The sequence below is a fragment of the Orycteropus afer genome, unplaced genomic scaffold (genome assembly GCF_000298275.1).
Source record: "Orycteropus afer afer isolate SDZICR_OR568_19922 unplaced genomic scaffold, OryAfe1.0 scaffold00143, whole genome shotgun sequence".
NCBI lineage: Eukaryota > Metazoa > Chordata > Mammalia > Tubulidentata > Orycteropodidae > Orycteropus > Orycteropus afer.
In genome coordinates, this window is record NW_006921730.1 from 6,104,218 (window position 1) to 6,115,670 (window position 11,453).

The 11,453-nt window shown below is 41.0% G+C and overlaps 1 protein-coding gene and 1 pseudogene across 1 annotated transcript in view; one reads left to right on the plus strand and one right to left on the minus strand.

Moving 5' to 3' along the window:
• The window catches only part of CMSS1 (cms1 ribosomal small subunit homolog), a 520,332-nt gene extending 513,580 nt beyond the window's left edge, over positions 1-6,752 (minus strand). The window contains exons 1-2 of the mRNA XM_007945788.2: positions 6,722-6,752; positions 6,020-6,286 (exon numbers count right to left, since the gene is read on the minus strand). Coding sequence (XP_007943979.2) covers positions 6,020-6,286; positions 6,722-6,752 — 298 coding nt within the window. The remainder of the gene's footprint in view (positions 1-6,019; positions 6,287-6,721) is intronic.
• Positions 3,656-4,235, plus strand: LOC103201159 (annotated as a pseudogene).
• Positions 6,753-11,453: the final 4,701 nt, after the last annotated feature.

Below are 11,453 nucleotides of genomic sequence, written 5' to 3' on the forward strand. Positions count from 1 at the left end.
TTTGAACCGCCAGCCTTCTGGTTAGCAGTCAAGTGCCTTAGCCACTATGCTACCAGAGCTCCTAGGAAAAGGAAAAGCTTTGCAAAGGTCAATGAGGTTGGCCTGTTGAGGTACAGAATGAAGGCTGGTGTGGCTGGGAAACAAAACACTAGAGGAGAGTAAGTAGGCAAAGATCTGGCAGAGACCAGCCATAGTAAGTAACCTGAATTTTATTCTGTGGGCCAGGGGGAAGCCATTGGAGGTTATCTCCTTTAAAAGGATCATTCTGGCTCTGAGGGAAGAAGGGTCCACAGAGGACAAGATAGAAACTGGAAGTCCAGTTAAGAGCTTTTTATAGTGGTTAAGGCAAAAAAAAAAAGTGTGATAGTATATACATCAAAGGAGAAAACAAAGAAAAATGGAAAGACAGACTCAGGATATGTTATGGAGGATAGACAACAGGACTTGACAGATCAAATGTGAGGGGGGAAGGAAATAAATGGATGACTAGTGGCTAAGACACTTGCCTGCTAACCAGACGGCTGGCGGTTCAAACCCACCAGCCACTCCTCGGAAGAAAGGTTGGGCAATCCTACTTCCGTAGTGATGCTGCCTCGGAAGCCCAAGGAGGGGTCGCTATGAGTCAGGTTTGACTTGACGGCACATAACAACAACAACAACATATCAGGATACTCCTAGATCTGTTTGTGAAACTGAGTAGTCAAGTGATTTAATTTATTCAGATGAGGAGGTCTGGGGAATAGTGGAGTCTTGACCACATTACATTTGACATTCTTATCAAATAACTTTGTAAAGATAACAAGAAGGCAGCGAGTGTGTGAGTCTTGCGCTCCAGGATCAGGTATGAGTTACTGGCAGAGATGCTTCTTAAAGCCCAATGGCATACAGTGCTTATTTGTAGCTCCAAACCAATGTTCTTTGGAAGAGTAAATTTTAGAAGACTAACAAATCTAATAGATAACAATTTGATAGCGATGACGTACATAAAAAAAAGAGTTTGTAAACTGAGAGCCTCTTTAGATGGAAAAAGGACTGTTATTTTAGAGATGATATTTTTTGTACCATGTAATAATCAGAACAGTTATTTATTACAAATATATGTGCACAGATTCTGGTTTAAGACTGCCTGCATATGAATCCCAGCTCCCCCAGTTATGAAGTGATTAACACTGGACACATCTCTTAACCTTTCAGTGCTCCAATTTCCTCATCTATAAAATGGGTATAACAGTAACTATCTCTTGGTGTTCTTGTGCAAATTAAATGAGCTAGTTCACACAAAGCAACCAAAACTGTGTCTGGCACATAGTAAGTACTCAACAAATGCAAGCTAGCTTTATTGTGTGCCCTGTCCCATCACTATACACTTCTGTTCTTTAATTAGATATCTGATAAGAGATGACATCAAAGATTCAGAATGAGTTGGCTATGGAAGCATATAAAAACTTCCTCAAAAGAAGTGGGGCCTAAGAGTTTTGCAAATTGCTAAGAATGTAATCTTTCAAAGTAAACCATCTGTGTGTCAGTCATTCCCAAGTCTGAATCTCCAGCCCTGACCTGACCCTGGGGCTCCAGACTCATACACCCAGCTACCTACTGGACAGTTTACTTGGTAAGGGATTAAAAAGAGAAAGCAAATGATGATCTCTTTAGTGACTGATTGATCAAAGGACCAGCTCTAACTTTAGAATCTGTTGGCTCTGATCCAGACATCAAAGCCCATGTTTTGACTTATACTCTCTTGGGTTTCAGCTTCATATTGAGAAAGAGCTCAGTTTGATCAACATACAGTCTCAGGCATTGGATCTGCTCATTTTAGTTGCAGGGTTTTAAAATCATGATTCTATTGTATGTATTGTTTATTATACCAAACCAAACTCACTGCCAATAAGTCGGATCTAACTCAGCAACCTCTCCTTGGGTTTCCAAGGCAATATTACTATGGAAGTAGATTGCCCACTCTTCCTTCTGAGGAGTGGCTGGTGGGTTTGAACCACCAGCCTTCTGGTTATCAGTCAAATGCCTTAGGGACTACACCACCAGAGCTCCCCATTGTTTATTATAAGTCACTTCAAATAGTTTCTTGAGGTAAGCAGGGAATGAGGAAATAAATGAAATGAAACATTAGATGCCATTAGATGACTCCTGGGCTCCAATGTCTGAAGCAGATTGTGTTGCACACTTATCAGCAAGGGTGCCTCTCAGTTGTCTTATTCTGGGTCATGACTACAATCACCACCAATGATGTCAGCAATAGGATGGTCAGGCTTCCCAGGTGGCCCAGGACAATCCCAGCAAAATTCTAATAGCATGGCCTTCTACTTTTAAAAGTGTCTAGATTAGATAACAAGTTATATGTCTACCTAAGTTTATGGTCACTAAGAGCTCTATAGCATCTAGCATGCATGCATTCATTCATTAACTCATTTATTCAGCTAACATCTACCAAACACCAACTAAGTACAAATATTCATGATGGGATCCAGTGAAATCCAAGATTTTCATAAAAATAATAGATCTTAAAGAGCCATATGATGTAAGTAAAAGGGTCATGGGTGGATCAAGAGTGTCAATAAATATCTGAGTTACATCCACATCGATGAAGACATGAGAAAAACCAAATCATAGTACAAATTCTTAAACAGACAGTAAGTAAACAAATAGATACATTAGATAGGTGTTATAGACAGTCTATAAATCCATTGCCATTGAGTCAATTCCAACTCATAGAGGCCATATAGGACAGAATAGAACTGCTCATCAAGGCTGTAAATCTTTACAAAAGCAGATTGCCCCATCTTTCTCCCAAGAAGCAGCTGGTGGGTTTGAACTGCCAACCTTCTGGTTAGCAGCTCAGTGCTTTAACCACAACACCACCAGAACTCCTGTACACAATGTATAAGCAACAAATACTGAATGGCTAAAAATGTTTCATTGCCTTGCCACTGTAAGTGTGAAATGGAAACAGGTGATAGGGAAAAATGTTTAGTTTTATAGGGAAGTAGCATAATCCAAAGCACAAATAAAAGTAGCATTACAACGATCTTTCCTTTCTCTGACTTAATGTACTACTTCTTTCTTGACTTTCAAGACAAACATAACTTATACATTTTAGTCTAATCTTACACCATTAACACAGGAAGAATCAGGAAATCTGAATGGATTCAGCTGTGGTTTCTTCCAAATTAGAAATGCTATACAGATTAGCTGGGCAAAATGTCAATAAATAATGAATCAAGCAGGTCTCAAGGAAATTCACATTATCATTTTCCTTAAAGGTAATTTAAAAAGCAAAGGTCTCTGATAAAATTGAATGCCAGCAATTTTCAAAGGTTAGTCTTAAAGCTAGAAGGAATTTAAGAAGTAGGATGATCCTGGGGACTCTGACACACTGTGTTGACAGGAATTCTGGCGATAGATGAAGGAGGCTACAGGACTTTAAAGTTCTATTAGATGAAATATTTGAATTGTTGCTAAAACTCTTAGAAGGATAATCTGTTAAGGATCTTTCATTATACAGATCATGATACTGAGGTCCAGAGATCCCAGATTATAATAGTAGAAAAAGTTTGGCTTTGCAAGTTAGTCACACTTGGCTGAGATGAATGCTTCACTGGGGTAGTCACTACATATCATGGGGATATAAACACTGCTGCCTTTGACTGGCATTGGTCCTCACAGCTCCAAAAAGCAGCCGGATCTTGATAAGCTTTATGAGCTGAAATCCAAAGCTTGACAGATTATGAACCGGTTTGGCCCCTCAGCCCTAAACAACCTCTCGAATTTCTCATCCATAAAAATGGAACCAGCCAGCACCCCTCCACAAGGCTCCGTGGTCAATATAGCACTACAGTGGTGAAGATACCAGGTACTCCTGGCATGGGAGGTCAACTCAGCCCTGAAAACAATCAGGTATTAACAAAGAAAGAAATTGCAAGACTTAGTAAGAGAAATGGATCCTAATGAGCAGTTAGATGAAGATGTGGAGGAGATGCTGCTGCAGACTGCCAAGGGTTTTATCGGGAGCGTGGTGACAGCAGCCTACCAGCTTGCCAGGCATTGCAAGTCCAGCAGTCCAGCACCCTGGAGGTGAAAGATGTCCCGCTGCATCTAGAGCACCAGGGCAACATGTGGATCCCAGGATTTGGCTCTGAAGAAGTCTGACCCTACAAAAGAGCTTGTACCACAGAAGCTCACAGGGAATGGCACTGATTCAGAAAACAACCAAGAAATAATACACGGAAAGACCAGGGAATGGACAACAGTGCATTTATAAATACTTGACCTCAGCCTCAACCACCTCATCTGCGGAATTTTTTTTTTTAATGCTTTACAGAGTAGCATGTATTTTTATTAACAGTGCAACAATATCTGTAATGACTGAGAGGATCTGCCAAAAGAATAAAGCCTACCAACCGAACTTCCAGTCCCTCTTCCCTGCTGTCCCAAAGAATGAATCTTCCAGAGAATGAATATTGGGGGCGGGGGGTAAGTTAATCACACTTAAGTAGCCTTTTTCAAGACTTCTTCTTGCTGTATGTTCCAAAGAACATGACTTAACTCTCAGCTCTTTATTTGTTAAAATGAAGGTAATGCTTACCTTTTAAGTATGTTACGGATATTAAATAAATCAGTATTTGTGAAAACATCTGACACATAATAAGCACTCAATACAGTTGATTTTCTTCTTTCCAAAGACTTGAGAGTCACATAGCAGGTGAGGGGCAGAGGCATGACTAGAACTCAAGCGTTAGGATCCCTAATTCTATGCTGTTTCCCCTACCACTCAAGAAGTATTCAACTATTTCTTAATTGGCCTCTATCTGTAAATCATACCATTGAAATAATAGCTTTTAACACCCAAGTTGGAATATTATATGTAGATCACTACATATCTGGGGGGCGGGGAACCAAGATATTTGTGCCTTTGGACACAGAGATACATTTGTCTGAGCAAGGCTAAAATAAAAAAGAGTAAGTTTTATCAAGGATGTATTGTATTGGCTACATTTTTTAAAATAATGCCTGCTTGATTTATGCTTGAGTTAGTCCTTCTGGAAACAGTGCAGCAAGTAGAATCTTGCTTTCAATAGATATTTTACAACTCATATTTCCAGATTAAGTCTGTAGCAATTATCAAGTTGTCTATTATGTGCAGGGCCCTGTGGACAATGCAAACGTTAATTAGACTTGGTTTTGTCTTAAAATCTGGTAGAGAAGAGAGGCAAACCTTGAAAGGTGATACAAACATGATTGCATATTCAGCCTTATGGGAGGGACTTGATGAGTTTCATGACAGGGAGTGAAAGTTATTTAATGCTACTCTACTCCCTGATAAAATGCCCACTGCACTAGGAGCAGGTACCCACAGTAAATAATGTTCGAATTGTGTGGTTACCTGGATTCTAATATTGTTTTTGATAGTAACTAGCTATGTGATCATGTCCAGTTGCTTGATTGATATCTTTAGGTCTCATGTTCTTCATCCGTAAAATGGACGAGTTTTGGCGCTGATACTCCAAGTAACAGCAAGGAAAACAATAACTAATATTTACTGTGCACATACCACGTGTCAAGCACTGTGCTAAAGTGTATGTCATATATTTTCATTTTATCTTCAGATGAAATAGGTAGATGTCGGAAAGTACTTGACAGATGAAGTGAAAATATACAGAGAGCTGGAACAGCGACCTAAGCTGAAGCAGCCTTAAACTAGTGCAGGGGCGACCTTTTTCTACTACACAACACTCTCTCCACAAAAAAAAACTTTCTTATTCATTCCCAAAAAAGAAAGAAAATCTGTTTGGAAACGGTTCCTTCCTGAGTTGTAGGCTAATCTTCATTACGTCATACTTGTCAATTTCACATGTTAAAACTGCTGTCGAACCACTTTTGTCCACCGGTACCGGCGCCACCGCGGGGCTGGAGACCGTGGCCGCCAGACAGGGGCCCTGCCGGGGGCGCTTTGAAGGGCATAGTGGGAGGGGGCCTGGCGGGGGCGCTGGCAAAGAGTGGGTACCTGGGCTGATGGCTGCTCCTGACGGCTGGTTTTCCCACCACTCATCTCCAAGATCATCTGCCATCTCTGCTAGCGACGCGTAGTGGGCGGACACCGGGGGAAGGCGGCGGCGGGAACTCAACCAGACTCTTTGCGATGCTGCCGGAGTTAGCGCACGCGGAGTCTCTTCCCAGACCCTGTAGCCTCCGCCTCGCGATGGTGACGTCACCTCTTCGCTCCGCCTCTCTAGAGTTCGCGTCCAAATTCGCCGCAGTTTCCACACTTGAGCTGATTGGCACGGTTAAGTCTGGAAACTCAAGTTAATTCATAAAAAGTACAAAGGCAAAAGACACATAAAAACATATATTACCATCTTTTGAATAATAAATTCTTTAAAAAATTTTGCTTGTTTTTTATTTTTGCTGAAAATATTTGGTAGAAAGTGTGACACGGAATGCTAAGACACTTTTTTCTCTTTAGTTTCAAAAGTTTGTACCTGGGAGCAGAACTGAGCACGTGCGTGTGTTTTCGCGTGTGTCAGTGTTTGGAGGTCAGAGTATTTGATCAGTTTGCGATTGAAAAACATACACACGCATACGTGAGCATGAGTCACGAGGCTTTGTTTTTCACTTTTTATACGATATGGTAAAGAAAATGCTTATTCTTCCGAAAGGCTGCTCTCCGGAGACATTTGAGTGGCCTGAGAGTTTAGAGTCACCTTACCCACCCTCTCCAGGTTGTGCTTTTGTCCCATTTTGTGGAACGAGAGAGGAAAAAGAGAATCAACTACAGTCTGTAAGAAAGAAACGTGCGATTACTCTTTATTTCCTCTCCAACGTGAAGTGGCAAGGATGTGCAAGGAAAACCCGCTGACGCCAAGTGCTGGGGCCAGATATAAAGAAACTGGGGACGACGGTATTTTTCAGGGCTTCATACTCAGAGGTGAAAAATCATATAAAATGTATTAAATGCATGCTCTGGTGGTGTGGTGCCCAAGGCATTTGACTGCTAACTAGAAGGCTGGCGGTTTAAACCTACCAGCCACTGCTCGGAAGGAAGGTTGGGCAATCAATCTACTTCCCTAGAGATAACGCCTCGGAAACCCAAGGAGGGTTCGCTATGAGTCAAATGGCTTGTTTGGTTGTGTTTATTTATGTATGTATGTATGAATGAATGATTAAATGCATGCAGTGTGTTCGGCACTGTGCTTAGCGTATTGGTTTAAAGATTAGCAGGATATGATCCCGTCTTCCAGGTATCACCAGTAAGTAGAGAAAATGAGAATTTATCAATACAGCCTTACATCAGGATCTACCAACTCCGCCCTAACTAGTTCTGACATAAGTCCAGTACATTTTTTTTCTTTCAGTTTTCATTATTACTGCCTTTTATAATCAGTATCAGAAGGAAAATTGGGCTATCTACTTCTGTGATACAGCCTTGGAAACCCAAGGAGGGGTCGCTATGAGTCAGAGACAACTGGAGGGCACATAACAATGCACAACAACAACATCTTTATAAATGTGCTCTTTATCTTTGGAGGTTGGTATGAGAATGATAACGTCAGCAAATTACACACCGCAACATTGTATGTAGAACATATTACTAAAGATGTTGTTAGGTGCTGTTGAGTTGGCTTCCCACTCATAGTGACCCAAAACACAACAGAAGGAAACACTGCCCAGTCCTATGCCAGCCTCACAATCCTTGCTATACCTGAGCCTGCTGTTGGCAGCCACTGTTTCAGTCCATCTGCTTGAGGGTCTTACCCTTTTTCTCACTGACCTTGCTTTTTAGTAAGCGTGGTATCCTTCTCTAGGGAATGGTCCCTTCTGACAACATGACCAAAGTAGGTGAGAGGAAGTCTGGCCATTCTCCCTTCCAAGGAGCATTCTGGCTGCACTTCTTCTAGGACCAATTTGTTAGTTCTCCTGGCAGTCCATGGTACTTTGAGTATTCTTCTCCAACATCACAATTCAAAAGCATCAACTCTTCTTTGCTCTTCCTTATTCCTTGTCCAGCTTTCATGTGCATTGAAAATACCAAAATACTAAGGTGCACCTTAGTCTTCAAAGAGATATCTTTGCTCTTCAGCACTTTAAAGCAGTTTTTTGCAGCAGATTTGCCAAGTGCAATACATCGTTTGATTTCTTCACTGCTGCTTCCATGGGTGTTGATTGTGGAATGAAGTAATAGAAAATCTTGGACAACTTCAGTCTTTTCCCCATTTATCATGATGCTGTTTATCGGTCCGGTTGTGAGGATTTTCATTTTCTTTATGTTGAGGTGTAATCGATACTGCAGTCAGTAGTCTTTACTCTTCATCAGTAAGTGCTTCAAGTCATCTTCACTTTCAGCAAGCAAGGTTGTGTCATCTGTATATCACAGGCTGTTAATGAGTCTTCCTCCAATCCTGATGCTGTGTTCTTCATATAGTCCAGCTTCTTGGGTTATTTGTGGAGCATACAGATTGAATAAGTATGGTGAAAGGATAAAACCCTGATACACTCCCTTCCTGATTTTAAACCATACATTATCCCCTTGTTCTTTTTGACAGCCTCTTGGTCTGTGTACAGGTTCTTCATGAACATAATTAAGTGTTCTGGAATTCCCATTCTTCTCAATGTTATCCATGATTTGTTATGATAAACCCAGTCAAATGCTTTTGCATAGTCAATAAAACACAAGTAAACATCTCTCTGGTATTTGCTTTCGGTCGAGATCCATTTGACAGCAGTGATATCCCTTGTTCCATGTCCTCTTCTGAATACAGCTTGCATTTCTGGAAGTGCTGCAACAGTTTTTGAATTATCTTCAGTGAGATTTTACTTGCAGGTAATATTAATGATACCCACTGCTGTTGAGTTAGATCCAACTCATAGCGACCCCTCCTTGGGTTTCCAAGGCACTGTCACTGCTGAAGTCAGTTGCCCAACCTTCCTTCAGAGGAGTGGCTGGTGGGTTTGAACCACCAACCTTCTGGTAGCAGTCAAATGCCTTAGGCACTATGCCACCAGAGCTCCTGGTATTAATAATATTGTTTAATAATTTCCACACTCTGTTAGATCACCTTTCTTGGGAATGGGTGCAAATATGGATCTCTTCCAGTCAGTTGGGAGCTCTGGTAGCATAGTGGCTAAGGCACTTGACTGCTAACCAAAAGGCTGGTGGTTCAAACCCACCAGCCACTCCTCGGAAGGAAGGTGAGGCAATCTACTTCGTAGTGATACTGCCTCGGAAACCCAAGGAGGGGGCACTATGAGTTGGGGCCAACTTGACGGCACATAACAACAACAACAACATCCAGTCAGTTGGCCAGGTAGCTGTCTTCCAAATTTCTTGACATAGATGAGTAAATCCCTCCAGGACAGCATCCATTTGTTGAAACATCTCAATGGGTATTCTATCAATTCCTGGAGCCTTGTTTTTTTGCCAATTCCTTCAGTGCAGCTTTGACATCTTCCTTCAATACCATTGGTTCTTGATCATATGCTCCCTCCTGAAATAGATGAACACTGACCAGTTCTTTTCGGTACAGTGACTCTGTATATTCCTTCCATCTTCTTCTGATGTTTCCTGCATTGTTCAGTAAATCAGTAGAATCTTTCAATATTGCAACTTGAGGCTTGAATTTTTTCTTCATTTCTTTCAGCTTGAGAAATACTGAGCGTGTTCTTCTCTTTTGGTTTTCTAACTCCAGGTCTTTGTACATTTCATTATGATAATTGATTTTGTCTTCTCAAGCTGCTCTTGGAAAGCTTTTCAGCTCTTATTTTGTCATTTTTTCCTTTTGTTTTAACTGCTCTCCATTCAAGAGCAAGTTTCATTCCGAGTTTCTTCTGGTATCCATTTTGGTCTTTTCTTCCTTTTCTATCTTTTTAATGACTATTGCTTTCTTCATGTGTGGTATTCTTGATGTCATCCCACAGTTTGTGTGGTTTTCAGTCATTGGTGTTCAGTGAATCAAATCTATTCTTCAGATGGTCTCTAAATTCACGTGAGATATAATCAAGGTCATATTTTGGCTCTCAAGGACTTATTTTAATTGCCTTCAGCTCCAACTTGAACTTGAATATGAGCAGTTGATGGTCTGTTGCACGGTTGGCTCCTGGCCTTGTTTTGGCTGAAGATCTTGAGCTTCTCCATCACCTGTTTCCACAGATGTAGCCAGTCTGATTCCTGTGTATTCCATTTGGCAAGGTTCACGTATATAGCTGCCAATTATGTTGAAAAAGGGTATTTGCAATGAATAAGTCACTGGTCTTGCAAAATTCTATCATGTGATCTCTGGCGTCATTTCTATAAGGCCATATTTTCCAACTACCGATGATTCTTCTTTGTTTCCAACTTTTGCATTCCATTCATCAGTAATAATACTTCTTGATAGCATGTTTGTTCAATTTCAGACTGCAGAAGTTGGTAAAAATCTTCAATTTCCCCATCTTTTGCTTTGGTGGGTGGTGCCTAAATTTGAATAATAGTAGTATTAACTGAGGAGTTCTGGTGGTGTAGTGCCTAAGGCATTTGACTGCCAACCAGAAGGCTGGTGGTTCAAACCTACAGCCACTCCTTGGAAGGAAGACTGGGCAATCTACTTCCGTAGAGATACACCTCTGAAACTCAAGGAGGAGGGTGGCTATGAATTGGAATCAACTTGACAGCAATGAGTTTGGTTTGGTGAGAGTATTAACTGATCATCCTTGTAGGCGTATGGATATTATCCTATCACTGACAATGTTGCATTTCAGGATAAATCTTGAAACATTCTTTGTGACTATGAATGCCATGCCATTTCTCTTCAATTTGTCATTCCTGGCATAGTAGATCATATGGTTATCTGAGTCAAAATGGCCAAAACCAGTCCATTTCAGCTCACTAATACCTAGGATATTGATCTTTATGTGTTCCATTTCATTTTTGACAACTTCCAATTTTCTTAGATTCATACCTTATACATTCCATGTTATTATTAATGGATGTTTTCAGCTATTTCTTCCCAATTTGAGTCATGTCACATCAGCAAATGAAGGTCCTGAGAGCTTTACTCCATCCATTTCATTAAGGTTGACTGTGCTTTGTGGAGGCAGTTCTTTCCCATTGTATTTTCAGAACCTTCTAACCTGAGGGACTCATCTTCTGGCACTATATCAGACAGTATTTCAGGGCTATTCATAAAGTTTTCCAGTAATATATCAGACAGTGTTTCACTATTATTCATAAGGTTTTTACTGGCCAATTCTTTGAGAAGTGAATGGCCCCTTCCTACTTCCGAGTCTGTCTGAGTCTGGTAGCTCCACCAAACCTGTCCACCATGGGGGACCCTGCTGGTATTTGCATAGCCTCCAGCCTCACAGCAACACACAAGCCGCCACAGGACAACAAACTGACAGATGAATGGTGGATTACTAAGGATAAAATGTAATAACATCAACAATAGAAAGTCTGTGGTAAGTGC